General features: G+C 36.8%; 1 protein-coding gene and 1 non-coding gene across 2 annotated transcripts in view; both read left to right on the top strand.

Annotated features, from left to right (window-relative positions):
• The window catches only part of Orp8 (Oxysterol-binding protein-related protein 8), a 42,023-nt gene extending 27,385 nt beyond the window's left edge, over nucleotides 1-14,638 (top strand). The window contains exons 9-20 of the mRNA XM_026629421.2: nucleotides 3,776-3,930; nucleotides 4,232-4,410; nucleotides 4,657-4,837; nucleotides 5,918-6,014; nucleotides 6,502-6,641; nucleotides 8,893-8,949; nucleotides 9,601-9,726; nucleotides 11,349-11,489; nucleotides 12,202-12,322; nucleotides 12,908-12,950; nucleotides 13,402-13,566; nucleotides 14,209-14,638. Of these exons, the coding sequence (XP_026485206.1) occupies nucleotides 3,776-3,930; nucleotides 4,232-4,410; nucleotides 4,657-4,837; nucleotides 5,918-6,014; nucleotides 6,502-6,641; nucleotides 8,893-8,949; nucleotides 9,601-9,726; nucleotides 11,349-11,489; nucleotides 12,202-12,322; nucleotides 12,908-12,950; nucleotides 13,402-13,566; nucleotides 14,209-14,449 (1,646 nt within the window). The 3' untranslated portion in view covers nucleotides 14,450-14,638. The remainder of the gene's footprint in view (nucleotides 1-3,775; nucleotides 3,931-4,231; nucleotides 4,411-4,656; nucleotides 4,838-5,917; nucleotides 6,015-6,501; nucleotides 6,642-8,892; nucleotides 8,950-9,600; nucleotides 9,727-11,348; nucleotides 11,490-12,201; nucleotides 12,323-12,907; nucleotides 12,951-13,401; nucleotides 13,567-14,208) is intronic.
• On the top strand, nucleotides 7,645-7,718 carry Trnan-guu (transfer RNA asparagine (anticodon GUU)). The gene has a single exon. It is a non-coding gene; the product is annotated as a tRNA-Asn (tRNA).
• Nucleotides 14,639-16,490: the final 1,852 nt, after the last annotated feature.

Raw genomic sequence — 16,490 nt, 5'->3', positions numbered from 1 at the left:
ATAAATAAAATTTTATATGTATATATATTTTTTTTTGTATTTCGATAACGCGAAAAATATTTTTATGTATCCATTCGCTGAAAAATTTGCTCCAAGTACATCTAGGCCAAAGCCAGCGTTGACTTTAACTCGGTTTAATTAATTGTATCTGAAAATAAGTCTACTATAACAATATATAATTATAGTGTATATTACAAAACATATCCATCGTTTAATGTCAAAATCAAAATTTTAAATAAACATTACAAACGACGATAACTCAAAAACACTTTTCAAAGTGTCAATTCTAGAACTTTTAGAAGTGAAAATCGGATTGTACAAATGAATTAGCTAATTTAAATGAAACAAGTGATGAATGAAGTGACTTTTGGAGGATGCTGATTTTAAGGACAGTTTAATTAAAAACAGTAGCAGATAGCGGTCAAGATGGATCAAGAGTCGAAAATGATGTCACAAGTCAAAGAGAAGAGTCGAAGGCGTTCGAGCATATTTTCGTTACTGAAACGACAGAAAAAACTATCGAGACAATACTCGGAGCCGACGAAGATTTTGAATAGGAAATTTTCAATCGACTCGGCGATTATCAATCGTTTTAACAACGACATCGTCAACGGCGAAACGAAGAGCGTGTCGGATCTGTCGCATTATGATGAGGGTTAGTTCGATTTTATAGTCAGGGGTCCGAACGACAAAAGTCGGTTGTACTTTGGTGGATAATTTTTTGCTTGGAAATGTTCAACTGGGGGATTTATTTTGGTTTTGGCTGTTATCTATGATGCCTCAATGTTGGGTGGGTACATATAAGGCGAATTGTTAACCATGCAGTTGCACGATGCTAACCCCACCGAGCACGAGGTGAAGTCTCAACTAGATCATTTAAAGGGTTGGTCATATAATATACGAAACATAATTGTTTTATGCTAAACATTTAGTCAGTGAAGCGCGTGTTGTAAATATCATGTGAATGACGCTACTAAAATGGCCGTTTTATCGACGTATAACGTATTTTTTTATTAGTATTGATACTATACCGAAACAAAATTCGATGTATACATAATATGACACATGACACATAAGCAGCCTGTAAATTTCCCACTGCTGGGCTAAAGCGTCCTCTCCCTTTGAGGAGAAGGTTTGGAGCATATTCCACCACGCTGCTCCAATGCGGGTTGCATTCCAGCACATGTGACAGAATTTCGTTGAAATTAGACACATGCTGGTTTCCTTCACCGCCGAGCACGAGATGAATTATAAACACAAATTAAGCACGTGAAAATTCAATGGTGCTTGTCTGGGTTTGAACCCGCAATCGTCGGTTAAGATGCACGCGGTTTAGTCTCATTTAAATTCTAAGAAAAAACGTATTGTAATTCTTCAGCTGCTGGTACTTATTTATGGAGAAATACGAATTTTATAGACATGATAACAGCGCCACCTACCGGGTCCAATATAAACCACCCAGGGACCCGAATACAGACAAGAATTTAATCGAATACGGTCCGACAGTTTATGAGTTCAGTTACATGCGCGTCTACAGAAGTAATATAATATTTGAAGACATTCAGCTGAATAAATAGCACCAAAATTAACACAATGAATATATTACACGTTTATCGGAATGTTTCAATCTTAGATCTTTATGTTTTTCAAATATTTATATATGTTGTTTGCTCGCGACCTTATCGTCGTATGACGTAACCTAGCTTAGTGTGTTTATGTGTGATTGTTTATGCGTCATCTGAATCGAGCACCATTTTTAAATCTTGGAAGCTTAATTTGTCCCGGTCTTCGATTAGGATGAAATTTTGCACACGCTCTGAGTTCTGATGACAATACACGACTAGCTATGAAACGTCATTACGAATCCAATATGGCGGCCTCCCCAAGATGGCGGACTGGCTGTTTGAAATGCACCCCCATGATATAGGTATCAAATGAAAGGGTTTGCTTTTGTAATTTTTAGTGCGTGCTAAAAGCGTGTTTTTTAGTTTTTTAAACTATTATTTGGAACGAAGTTCTTTCAAGCGGCTTATAGTAGACCGTAATGGCGAAAATTGTAACGTAAGGATGCCCTTGGGAATAAAGATGTGTCTTGTTACATACACAAACACAACCAATACTGTGGTCTGTTGTGTTACGGTTTGAAGGATGAGTTACTTGTGTTGCAGCACAAGGCACATAACATCTTAGCACAATGTCGGTGTCGCATTGGCGATGCAATGTCCATGGGGAACGAGGATCAGGTCCATTTGTCCGTTTTTCTACCTATATTATAAAAAAAACATGTATCAAGTAGATTTGGTAGTACAGTATATAGAATTAGGTATCAACCTTTAAGGTTATGACGTCTCACCAAATTCAATATGGCGCTCTCTAAAAGATTTACAATCCTGTTATTTAACATTATACTTTAACTTCCAGGCGATTTTCTAATAGCTGAGCTATATACAAACAGTTCTTGATTAATATATCTCTATTTATAATACAACACTATTGCACTTAACTACTTATATACAATTTAATTTTGCTTCCAAAGTTCCGATAACAATTCTGTAGGATGATTGTCTAGATTATTCAAGATCTAGACCATTGTATCGCGTCAATGCAAGGTTAAAGTTGTTTATTTGTTAACTACTCTGTGGTTGGATTAAGGTGTTAGTTGTTCAAGGGTTTGGCCTCATATTGACAATGCAAGGCGAAGGGTTCATATCAACACATCAACTTGTAAAGCCTGTAAATTTCCCACTGCTAGGCTAAGGCCTCTCCATTTGAGGAGAAGGTTAGGAGCATATTTCACTACGCGGCTTTGGAGCCGGCCAATACGGGTTGGTAGACTCACATGTGTCAGAATTTCGTTGAAATTGGACACATGCATGTTTCTTCACGTAAACATAAATTAAGCACATGAAAATTCGCTGGTGCTTGCCTGGATTTGAACACGCAATCGTTGGTTAATATGTGAAGGGCTCTTAAGCAAATTTATAATAAACATTATTCTTATATATTTTATTAATATTATGGAAACAATTTAATGGCTGTTGAAGAACGCGTGAGGCTAAGGCTAGTACTGAATTTTCACGTGCTTAATTTGTGTTTATAATTAAATCCTTCACACAAGAACGGTAAGCGTCAATATACAACTTTAAGATTGAAGAACAAACATTCAAAGAAATATTAGTTTTTTTCCGATTTGGAAAGTCGAAATTCTCTTCTTTTATCAATTGTAATATGATTGAAATTGTATTGAACATGTACACCTTCCTCTTGACTCGCTCTGTTTATTGATGGAAACCGCATTGAAACCCGTTGCGTAGTTTAAAAGATCTAAGCGTACTACGTACGTATTTAGAGGTATACGTGTTTTGATGACATTTTAAAAGTACTGTAGCGTACAAGAGAAAATAAAATAAACGTGTTATTGATTGAAGTTGGTGACCACCAGTTCAGTGATGTAATATTGTTTATACTAATATTATAAATGCGAAAGTAACTCTGTCTGTTACGATTTCACAGCCAAACTGAATCGAATTTGATGAAAATTGATATGAAAGCAATCTTGAACCATCAGGAAGGACATAGACTACCTACTTTATACCTAACACCTACGAAACCGCGGACGACAGCTAGCTTAAATAAGTTTCCGTAAATCCATCAGCTAATACGTGTCCTGTTAAATATTTCCCTTCAGCTAATATATCGTCTGAGTGTGTGTTCGCTAAATATGATGACTAGATCAGCTAGATTCCTGTAGTTAATACCCAGCACATTCCAACAGAATTAGCAGGTGCAGCGTCAGACACGGACAGCGAGGGTTCGAGACCAGGGATGCAAGACAGCCAGAATACGGACGACCAGGGGCTCAAGAAGGAAGACATCATCGCTAGGATAGAGAGCTTCTACGTTGAAGATCCGGATATTGAAATTGGAGTGGTTTGTAGTACTATCAATAATGAATTAATCTAAACTTATACTAATTACTTGGTAGTTCGTAGATATTGTACCGCCAAACAGCAATACTTAGTCAATTCCACGAGTTGAACCAGGGAACGAAATAATCGCACCTCATTGGTCGACGCGCGGCTAGACAATTCCAAGGTCACGCGCATCAACCAATAAGCGCACGCGATAAGTTCCTATGGGAGCTCGTCTCGTGGAATGGTCTCTTAAGCAGTACTGTTGCGAAAGCCGTGGGCGGTCGTCGGTGTTAATAGATATTCGTTTGTAATTCCAGGCAGGTGAGCTGGTTGAAGAAGTAGCCGAGGAAAACAAATCGTTACTATGGTTCCTCTTGAAGCAAGTGAGACCCGGAATGGATCTGTCGAAAGTGGTTCTCCCGACGTTCATTTTGGAACCCAGATCCTTCCTCGATAAGCTATCTGATAATTATTATCACGCGGACTTGTTGGCACAGTAAGTTGTCTCCTTGGCCTTTTAAACCTCTTGAGTGTACCAGAATTTTTAAAATGAAAATTGTCGAATAAATATTAATGAAAAAAATCATCATTTAAGTTAGTTCTTTGTAAGCAATTTTTGGCATGTTACACGATTAAATTTAAATTAAAAACTACCACTGGGTTGGAATGTAGATTAATACCGAGAATAACCGAGGACGTACCGTGTGATACCACCATTACATTTTTGTTCGTTATCTTGCAGAGCGCAATCCTTAGAAGATCCATACCAAAGATTTAAAGGGGTACTAAGATGGTATCTGTCTGGGCTTTACCGGAAACCGAAAGGTTTGAAGAAGCCCTACAACCCAGTTCTGGGTGAGACGTTCAGGTGTTGCTGGCGACACAGGAACAATGAAACATACACTTATTACGTTTCTGAACAGGTGAATATACTTTTAGGGTTCCGTGCCCAAAACGGGACCCTATTGCTAAGACTCCGCTGTCCGTCAGTCAACAGGCTGTATCTCATGAACCATTACAGTTAGACACTTGAAATTTTCACAGATGATATATTTTTGTTGCTGCTATAACAAGAAATACTTTAAAAAACAGGATAAAATAAATATTTTAGGGGATACAACAAAATTGATTTTTTGCCGGTTTTATAGATAATGGTACGGAACACTTCGTACGCTAGTCCGACTCACATTAAGTTTTGTCGCGATTCATATATTCGTTCAAAGATGGCGCATTAACCAATGTCTCTGAGTCCCGGATTAAGCACTACTGAATTAATATGCTGGGTGAAGGAAACATCGTTAGGAAACCTGCACGTGGTGGATGAGTGCCACGAGTATCCTGCTCTCTGCCTTCTCAAAGGGGAGAGGAGGTTATAGTGCAGCACTGCGACGTTAACAACTACACAAATTTTTACTTTCAATGATTAGGTTACCAAGCTCTCTGATGGACTGACTGTATCAGCAGACCGAATCCAAAGCTATTCTAGTGACCTTGAACTGAGAAAACAATGTCGACTTTTCTAGAACATTCGTTGATGTTTTGATTCCTTGAATTTATATAACAAATTAAAATACTTTTGGTAAATTAATTACAAGAATATGAAATAATAAAAATTAATAACAAAATACTTTTATTAATATCTGGTTTACGAATATTATTACAAAAACAGCATGACAATGACCGTATTTCCCGCCAAAAGTGAATATATTTAAAAGCAATCTGACAGCTTGACTATGACGTTCGAAAAGTAACACTAATTCTCATTATTTACATTATTTTCCCCAAATTAATATTTGATCTAGGGCAATATAGGTCTCAGTTTGTATTAACATAGTCATCAAACGAAATATAGATCAGGTACTGGCTATCCTGTGAAAAGGATAATCAGTCCTCTACGTGAAAGTTGAAATGATGACAAACATTGCATGATTTGAATAGAATTTTCATGAAGAAGCATCAAATTCTCGATTATTGATGTCAGAATATTGTTTTCTAATTTCCAGGTATCCCACCACCCACCGGTCTCAGCTTTTTATATATCCAATAGGAAGGAGGGTTTCGTCATAGAGGGCAGTCTCCTGGCGAGGTCTAAGTTTTATGGTAAGATTAAAGTTATAATATTTTGGCTGAATATCTTCAGGTCTCGGGCTAGATTCGTGGAAGTTATTACGCTTTTAGAGAAGTTCTCAGCTAGAATTCTGGAAGTTGTTGTTTTTGGACCTTTTTTTTGACATAAATAGGCGGACGGGACATTTTGCCACCGTTAAGATAAGTGGTCACAACCCTCCATAGACACTTCATCACCAATGCGCCACCAACCTTGGGAACTAAAATGTTATGTCCCTTGTGGCTATAGTTACACTGGCTCACGCACCCTTCAAACTGAAACACAGCTGTACTAATTACTGTTTAGCGGTAGAATATATTTTGACTGGGTGATATCTGAAAACATGTCAAAAAAGTTTTTGTGTATTTAATACATTTTGGAAGGCATGCTTATTCTTGTGTGCAGAATAAAAATAAATAAAATGAAAAGTACCGTTGACAAAAAAAATATGATATTAAATTTTATCGTTTATATTTTCAGGTAATTCAACGTCGGCCATTTTGGAAGGCTGCGCGCGGATACATCTCCTAAACTGGGGGGAGACGTACATAACTACAGCTCCGTACGCGCATTGCAAGGGTATCGTGATTGGAACCCTGAGCATGGAACTCGGGGGCAAGGTCAGTGAAGGTCGAAGCTTTTATCTTGGTCAAAACACGACCCTTATAGTCGAATGCTTCAGATGGATGGAAAATTTAGATTTGAACCTGTAACGGCTGATTTTCTGGACGAAAATAGTTGATAATCTTGTATTGATGTAGAGTATGGTTTCCAAGTCATAGATCTATATTGTAAGTAAATAATTTATTTTGGACCTTTGGCTGTAGGCATGAATTAATTAAAAAAGCAATGTACGCGCGTGTAGTTATACTTCTTTGGGGTTATTAAAAATAGTTGCACGCAAAAAAGCAATTACGAAAAAAAATCTAATAAATTTAAACAGTCACAATTTAAATTTGTAATAGAATAAACTGTAAAATAAAATAAGGTGTGAAGTTGTCTATTGTGAGCGACGTGACACTTAAATGTCGGTTTAGCGAGCGACTTCAGCATAGTTATGACGTCACAATGTGCGCGCGCAACATAAAGATTCACGCACAATTTTACAACGCGCCATTATAAATTCAATAAATAAAAGATTTTATGTAGACATATTATTTGTAATAATAATAGAATATCCAATAAAAATGTAATCTCTAATTCAGATGAAATTGAAAACACTATAAAAAAAAAACAAATTGAGATCTAAACTAAATCATTCCAGAATAAAACTGTCGAATAAAAAAAAGTATTTACGCAAACCCGAATATATATGATGAACTTATATCCGGAGAAAATATAAAAATTAAAATTTCCTTTATAATAAAGTATAATTTTAACATTGAACCTTTTCATTTTTAAAGTCGATTAAAATAATTTTAAAATGAATTATATACATACTCGAACGTATTACGTATAGAAAACTAGTTATTTAAAACAAGAACACCTTTAATGTTTTAAAAGACGTCGAATACAATACAAAGTTCTAGAAAGTACGTAGTACGTGACGCGTCTCCACAGTAGAAAACCGCGTTACATTACGTGTTGTGTAACGCGGTGCTCTATTTCGCAAGATCTCCCATCGCCTCCGTGGCGCAATTGGCTAGCGCGTTCGGCTGTTAACCGAAAGGTTGGTGGTTCGAGCCCACCCGGGGGCGGCACACATTTTTGTTTTTTTTTTTAATTATATTAGTATTTTTTTTTAAATATTTTAAATTTATTTTATTCATTTGTTTTTTTAAGCGACTTTAACAAAGATGTATTTTATTTTGCTTGTCTGTTTGTATGCTATTTCTATTAGTATATGTATATGTAACAACGAAATGAGAAAATATTTATTGAAGTCTCGTTATATGGATAATTTGATTTCGGCCGCGTGTTAAGTTCTAGGTTCTAGGTTTTAGGTATAAAAAAGTAACCTATGTCCTTTCTTGAGGATCAAGCTCGCTTCATATAAAACTTTATCAAAATCGCTTCAGTGCTTTGGCCTTGTAAGCGTAACAAACAGAGTTACTTTAACCTTTACAAAATGAGTATAAATTATTTTTGTTTTACCACGCTTATGTACTACTAGTAATCCGCCCCGACTTCGCATGGGTAAAATTTATTAATAAAATAAATTGTATGACATCAATATAATTTATACCATATTTAAAAAAATGGAGCCGAGAACAAAAATAAATCTTATCATAATTCTCGTATCACGACGAACAGCCGAGATTTCGCAAAAAAACGAGATACAACCCCTTTTTCAAGATGGCGGCGAACGCATATAGAAAATCGAGTTTGTTCGACACTTTCAAGTTAGCCTCTTCTAACACCCCCCCCCCCCTACAATATACCTAAAAATCAGCCTTCACGGTTCATTTGCAAATGTATAGTATTTAATGGCTGGAGTATTATAGCACTCAGGATGAATGTACCTTGGCGTTTGTTTTATTTTAGAATTGATCATTTACTAGGGCTTTGTGCAAGCATGTCTGGGTAGGTACCACCCACTCGTCAGATATTCTACCTCCAAACAGCAGTACTGTTGTGTTGCAATAAAGAGTACTGCTGTGTTCCTGTTTGAAGGGTGAGTGAGACAGTGTAACCACAGGCACAAGGGACGTAACATCTTAGTTCCCAGTGATTAATATCTCTTACAACGCCATTGTCTATGGGCGGTGGTGATCGCTTAGCATCAGGTGGCCCATTTGCTCGATCGCTTACCTATATAATATAATAAGAAAAACCAACGCACATTTGAGATGCGTTTAAGAAGGAATATTTTAAGACTTCCGTTTCCATGATTGTTCTAATTTTAAACGAACATATCTTTTTTTTTTTTAGATACATATAATATGTCAAGAAACGGGATACCAGGCGGACGTCGAGTTCAAATTGAGGGTATGTTTATTCTATTAATAACGACTTATTTTATCTGTGACGTTTACTTTCGAAATATTTGACCTTGAAATACTGTTCTTCGTTTTTTTTTTTTGTAGTGGTTTAGTTATAAGGCCGCAGATATCGAGAGGCTTGGAATCCGGGTCGGGTCGAGATATTAAAGGATTCACACACTCGCGCCTCGGAAAGCGCGTGAAGGGCAGTTCATGTCGGTCCTTTCCTTAAAGTCTGTCCGCTCGAGTCGGATTCACCTTCTCGTCGGATAACGATAGTTACGGAATAAATAGTGCACTGTTTGCGGACAAATTAGTGCGCTGTGATATGTCTTTTCAGTCCTCAAGGTCATTGGGCCACTTTGACGAAAATCACTCAGAACATAATTATCTAAATTGTCAAAAAAAAAATTAAGACATTACATTGCATACCCAATCCTTATTGTTTCCCCTTTTTCCTCTGGAAGTAGTCTCACATACCCCATGTGAGACTCGCCATTGCTTATTGCACCAGAATATCTATTAAAAAACCAGTGTATGCCTGTCCGTCTCTTCAGGGGTCGAAACAGGATCGCTTGATCGTACGTCGGCGTGATTTTTGTCTCACCTGATGTAAGGATGCTTTTTAAAATTGTAATAAAATATCTCTTGTTCTCAGTCTTTCCTCGGCGGTGCTGATCAGACGAACGCCATATCGGGTAGAATAAAACGCGGGAAAGATACCGTCGCGACGGTCGAGGGTTACTGGGATGGAAAGATCGACATTAAGGATAAGAAAACAGGGGTATGTCCTTTTTTTTCGTAGCAGGAAGGCAGACTGACTGATTGAATAACGTGTGTATACGTAGCCGATTCCAATGGAAGGATTAAAGATAAATTATCAACGGTGACCTTGAAATTACGTGACGTCATTGGTCGAGATTTAATAAAACATCTGTGACGTTCTGTTAAATCGGCCCTCTTCAATCAGTTTAAAAAAAAAAAGAAATGAAATAGAATTAAACATTTATTTAATATTTATTGGATATAGAATTAAAATAAGATATAGAATTAAAGTAAGAAATAGAATCTTTAGGCAGCCGTCACGGTTGTAAGTTGGAAGAGAACTAATCTGATGCTGAGCCCTACTACTGTCCCTCCTGCCTATACTGCTGACATTGCAGCTGCAACCCAGTGGCTCAGCGTTACCACTTACTGAGTACGGCTATAACAGTTCGTTGTCGATCCGTGACGTCACTAAAGTTATCGGAATTTTGGAAGTAAAATTAAAGTGGAAATAAGTAGTTAAGTGTTGTATTATAAATAAAGATATATTAATCGAGAACTGTTTGTTGTGTGTAATATAGCCGAGTTAGGAGCAAGTTGGATGGAAATGTAAATCAAAGGTTTGTTTGTCTTTGCTCCTCCTTCCATTGGAATGTAGCATATATATTAGAGCACAATTAATAGCTGCATCAATAATTATTAAAAATAGCGTGTCTTTTCAATTCTCAATGAAGAAATATTGTGAAATTCGTCCAGTGGCAAGATCGACAAGATTCACGATCATAACCGAAGATCGCGTCTTCAAACTTGGACAAATTTTCTCCGATCTCCGAATTTTCATGTGATTATGTTGTGTTTATAATTCATCTCGTGCTCGGCGGTGAAGGAAAACATCGTGAGGAAACCTGCGTGTGTCTAATTTCAACGAAATTCTACCACATGTGTGTTCCACCAAGGAGTGGAGCAGCGTGGTCGAATATGCTCCAAAACCTTCACTTCAAAGGGAGAGGAGGCCTTAGCCCAGCAGTGGGAAATTTACAGGCTGCTAATGTAATGTAAAATGTATGTAATGTATTTTGTGTTTACAAATCTCGTGCTCGGTGAAGGAAAACATCGTGAGGTAACCTGCATTTGGCAAAATCTGTGTATCTAGCAATATTTATTGGACATGTCATCATGGACGTTCAGCAGTGGCTCAACGTTCATCAAAACGATTTGTTTTAATTCTGGTAAGAGTTTGAGGTTCGCTGCAGCGATAAGTCTTCATTGTGTCATCTAATCGAACTATAAAAACATACAGCGTTAGATCGCTTAAAAATAATAGTTTTCCCGCGACCGCAGCGTCTTAAGCGATGGGAATTTCAAGGCGCTTATGCGTTTCGTTCAACGTTGTGCAACGATATTTCGGTTATTGACAGTTTGTAGGATAGCGTCGACTTTGAATATGTTTTATTTCTGGAGTGGTATACAATAATGTTAGCTAAGTATTTAATCGCGTGAAAAAATGTATTTGTGTTTGTACTACGCTCTGGATATGACGTATCTAGCGCGTAGTATATTTATATGGATGTTTTTATACTACTGGTATCTATGATGAGATATCAGACGTGTATTGTGACGTGTATTTATATTACGTTTCAGGAAGAATCGAACCTTCTCGACGTTGGGATATTGAAGGAGCAAAGGTTGCCGAGATTTCTCGTCAAGATAGACAGACAGCAGGAGTGGGAGTCGCAGAGACTCTGGATTAAGGTCTCCGAGGCGATCCATAATGAAGACCAGGTGAATATTATACAATACTTAAGCAATAATAGGTGGAAAATGCTGGCCAGCACTATCTCGACACGTCACGGAGATGAAAATGCTGAGGTGGATGTGCGGCGTAACGCGGGCGACCGCATACGCAACTCATACATCCGAGGCAGTATCGGGGTCCGTGACGTAGCGGATAAGCTCCGAGAATGTCGTATGAGGTGGTATGGCCATGTCGCGCGGCAACTTAAGGACTATGTCGGGATAGAGTGCCTTGATATATTTCTACCTGTAACTAGCCCAATGAAGCGGCTGGATGTCGCGAAACATGACATGAGAGCCCATGGACTCACACAGAATGATACTAAAGACCTTGCAAAGTGGAGTAGACTTAGTCGGAAGGCAGACCCTGGTGATATGGCTGGGTTTAATAAATCTCAGGCAGAAGAATAATAATAACTGGAAAATAGTACTTGAGTTTCTTAACAACTCTTCTCGGAAGAATGTGCGTTCCGAACTGATGGTTGATTTAAAGTGTTCGAGTGACTTTGATTTAAAAAACGATTTGTTTCATAACGTGTTGTCTTGAATTGTTAAATTTAAAACATCTTGCCCCAATCCTGTTTCATGTATATCCGCCTCGCAGAGGACCAACGTCATGGCATATACTCCGAATCCGTTTATTTAACAGGATTATTTGAGCTATGTGAAATTAACTGATATAATTTCTTATTTCCTTCAGGTGGTGGCTACAGAACAGAAGACAATAATAGAGGAGGCACAGCGTGCTAGGGCGAGAAGTCTTCTAGCGCCGTGGATACCGAGACTGTTCCACCGGGACTCTAGAAGCAGTCCACCAGAAGGTATACACTAAATACATACATACTTTTATACAAGTTCAACGACAGATTCTGTTCAATAAATATGTATTGTTACTTCTTGATGGTCACAGTATAACATATTACTAGAAATTTGTGCAAGCCCCTCTGGGTAGGTTGGTACCCACCACTCACCAGATATTCTACCATCAAACAGTAATGCTTAGTATTGTTGTGTTTCGCTTTGAAGGTTGATTGATAAAGTGAGGTAAATATAGGGTCAAGGGACATAACATCTTAGTTCCCAAGTATCTAAGTTCTGCGAGTATCTTTTTACAGAATAGCTTAGCAGTTTATAATTTAACATGCTGTATAATTTAACATGCTGTATAGTCAAGTAAAGTGACACCCTGTTAATGTTCCACTGCTGGGCCTGGTTCCTCTCGTTTTTGAGGAGAAGGTTCGGAGATTATTCCAGCACGCTGCCCCAATGCAGAATTTCATTGGAATTAGACACGTGCATGTTTCCTAATGTTTTCCCTCACCGCCTTCACTTGCATGAGACGATCGCTGTGATTGCAAGCGCATGGAAGTTCAGTTTGAATGAATATTTTTTCTTTTCTCTTCCAGGTATAACAGACCAGTGCTGGAAATATAACCATTCGAACACGAGGTAATTGAACTGTTATTAAATATTCCCCTTCAATGGGTAGGTACCACGCATTCATCAGATATTCTACCGCCAAACAGCAGTGCTCAGTATTGTTGTGTTCCGGTTTGAAGGGTGAGTGAGCCAGTGTAACTACAGGCACAAGGGACATAACATCTTAGCTCCAAAGGTTGGTGGCGCATCGGCGATGTAGGGATTGGTTAATATTTCTTACAGCGCCATTGTCTATGGGCGGGGGTGACCACTTACCATCAGATGGCCCATATGCTCGTCAGCCAAAAAAACATTTTATGTAACGCTCCAGATTATGTTTCGATCAAACTTCAACCGAACCTCAAATGTATCGTTTTGTCAGTGGAATAGGAAAACGGCTGAACGTCAACGATTTCGTTTCGATTCGATTGCGATAGACGGACAATATATTAGTAGAATTACCCAGTATTTTTTTTTTCAGTCCATGGCAACCAGAAGAATTGATTGAATACGAAGATGACTTCATAATAACGTCGATCAAGAACATACCGATGCGAGGGCCGCCCGAAGCGAGGATACGGGAACTGGCTCCGAGGACCGACTCGGACAGCCACGACGACCTGGCGAGAAGGTCGAAGACATCCACGTGAGTTGGAAATTAAACCCTATGCAATAAACAATAAAGATTAATTTTCATTGAATAAATTATTTATTGTATATGTAATACCACGACAGTCCATTTTAATGGCAGGGCTAGTAATTATAGATAAACTTTGACCTTGAATCGATGACTTCATTGGTCGAGATCTTAACGTGCAGTGTTCGCTGTGGATTCGTGTGAATTAAGTTAAAGTGTATGTAAGTATTTAAGTGGACAAATGTTTGCAGTGCATAACATAGCAGAGTTATTAGCATTGAGTTATATGTAAATCGAAGGTTTGTTTATATAATTTTCTTCTTTAGTTGGAATCGGGTATACTGACTGGCGTGTAGTGTCTACTCTGGTCAAAAATTCTTATTAACAAACGAGACATTTGAAGTTTTCAGTATGAGTATATACACTCTTATCTCGGATTAGCCTTTGTTACTGCGCCTTACGACCTTTTGACATTCAAAACGCCGTTTTATCCCGAATCCATAATGACAAACATAGATCACTCAAAATCTCGACCAATGATATCGCGTCAAATTCAATGTCTATGTTGTTATTTCGTTTCGAGCTTTAACGTTGTATTGTAGTTATATAGAGTTAGTCGAATGTGTATTATTAATATAACATTTGTTTCAGACGAACATTAAAACAGACTCTGTACGCAATCGACACGTCGTTGCGCGAACAGAGCATCGCGTTGGAGCGTTTGACGAAGAACGTAGAGTCGTTGACCGAGAGCCAGCGAACCGCGACGTACCGCCCGCAGAGCGTAGGCAGGGTCCCCACGTCGAGCCATTCCTGGGACCTGTTCGGGGGCTTCGTGCTAGCGATGGTGTTGCAAGCCTTGTTAAACTGGATATTCTACCAAAAAGACTGAGTGTTGCCACTTAAAAATAATAATACATCGACCAAATTTAGTTTATTGAACTGTCTTTCTGTCTGTCGTTTAAATTGAATTTAATGCATGCTTATTATTGCAACATTACTATGTTTAAATATATATATATTATATAATTGATAATATTTTCGTTTAAATCGTCGTAACTCGGGATAAGGCAGTCTATTCCAATAAAGGAACCTAGTAGATACTCTTTTCAAATACCCGTTTTTTGTAAACTACGAGGATTAATTTTCATATGACACCCGGTTAGTTAATACCGTATTTTTTTTTATATTTATATATATATATATAGGGTTACCAGATGTCCTTTAAGCAACATAGGAAACGTAAACAAAAGTTAAAAAAGGGATATTATTTTTTTAATTAAATATTATTTATTTGATCTATACATGTTTCTGAGTTTGTTACATGTTACAACAGTTTATTTTTAATCTTAAACCGAAGTGTCCGAGTTTTAACTGAACGTCTGGTAACCTTACGTACGAATTATATTACAGAGCAATAAAGTTTGATCACATAGTATGAAATATATATGTTACTGTAAAAGCTCGAACTACGGGTAAATATTAAGATTTTCCAGTAAAGCATAAGATTTACCAATTGTGAATGGTAAATGTCCATAAAACTTTGGGATTCGAACTTTTAAATTTTTCATGATTCTTAGGATTTACATGTTCGGTTAGGTTAGGTTGGAATGTTAAAAGTCCGAAAAAGTCGTCCTCTTATAATAAATACTTACATTTACCAATTCATGTCGGTAAATCTTAGGTATTACTGGAAAATATTAAGATTTACCTTAGTTCGAGCTTTTACAGTAACATATATATCATAAATAATACGAGTAATGGCTTCTTTACGTGTGTAAATAATACCCTCCCGGCCCGCGCCACCCCGCTTTCACCCTACCAATGTGTATATCGCTTCAGAACTGCGTAAAACTAAACTTAATGACAATTTAATTCGAAACATAAAAAGATAAAATGGCGTTATTTAACTAACTTGTAGTTATTACGTCTTTGAAATATATTGAGTTATAGTTCTATACTCGTATTATTTATTATTATAATTTTATAATTGTCTTTGGATTCAATTTCGATTGATATATTTTTTGGACATAATACTTTTAATATTTCGTATTTGAATAAAATGTCTGAATTAAATCTTATCATAAACAACTCTGTTGCCATAGCAACCATTTAAATGTAATAATAACAACTGTTATAGAAATAATTTTTACTCTGTATGTATATATGCAGTTAAGTGACACACAGACGGAAGGACATATTTCAACACGCCTACGCTTTCCAAATGTTTAAATATATATATCATTTTTAGCTTATTATACGCAGTAAATTGAGCTTAAAGTGATTTGTCTATGGAATATGTTATATATTTTTTTAATTCATTTCATATTAAATGTAAACAAAATAGAAAGAAAAAAATCTTTAAAATTTGTAAAAAAATATATTATTTTAATTCTGTACAAAACTGTCCGTAGAGTTTTGAAAAAAATTTTTGTTTTTTATTTTTTTGTTTACATTTTCTACGGAATGAATCTTTGGTTGATTTAAGACACTCGAATTGAAATCTCCAATTTTTTTTTTTAATCGTAAGTTTTTTTCTTGTAATAATTGAATTATATTGCCATTAAATATTACTTGGAGGTTAAAATAGGATTATAAAAAAGACATTTAAATTATATAAAAATAAATAATAAAATTAATTATTATATACAATTTAAATCAATCATAATTTATCTTTAAATTTATTAAATCAATACGTCAGTTTAAGTCGTGGCTCGGTGCTAAAACAGTCTAAGTACACTTTTGAGTGAATTGCATTTTGCCTATTAACAATATTACGCATAGAACAAAGTCGCTTCCCACCGTCTGTACGCTTGGATCTTTTAAACTACGCAACCCATTTTTGTGCGGTTTTCATCAATTGACAGAGCGATTCAAGAGGAAGGTTTACATGTATAATACATGCATATTAGAGTCGAGAAAAGCCGAGAATT

Source organism: Vanessa tameamea, chromosome 31 (assembly GCF_037043105.1).
Source record: "Vanessa tameamea isolate UH-Manoa-2023 chromosome 31, ilVanTame1 primary haplotype, whole genome shotgun sequence".
In the NCBI taxonomy this organism is placed as follows: Eukaryota; Metazoa; Arthropoda; class Insecta; order Lepidoptera; family Nymphalidae; genus Vanessa; species Vanessa tameamea.
This window is presented reverse-complemented; position numbering and strand designations above follow the sequence as displayed.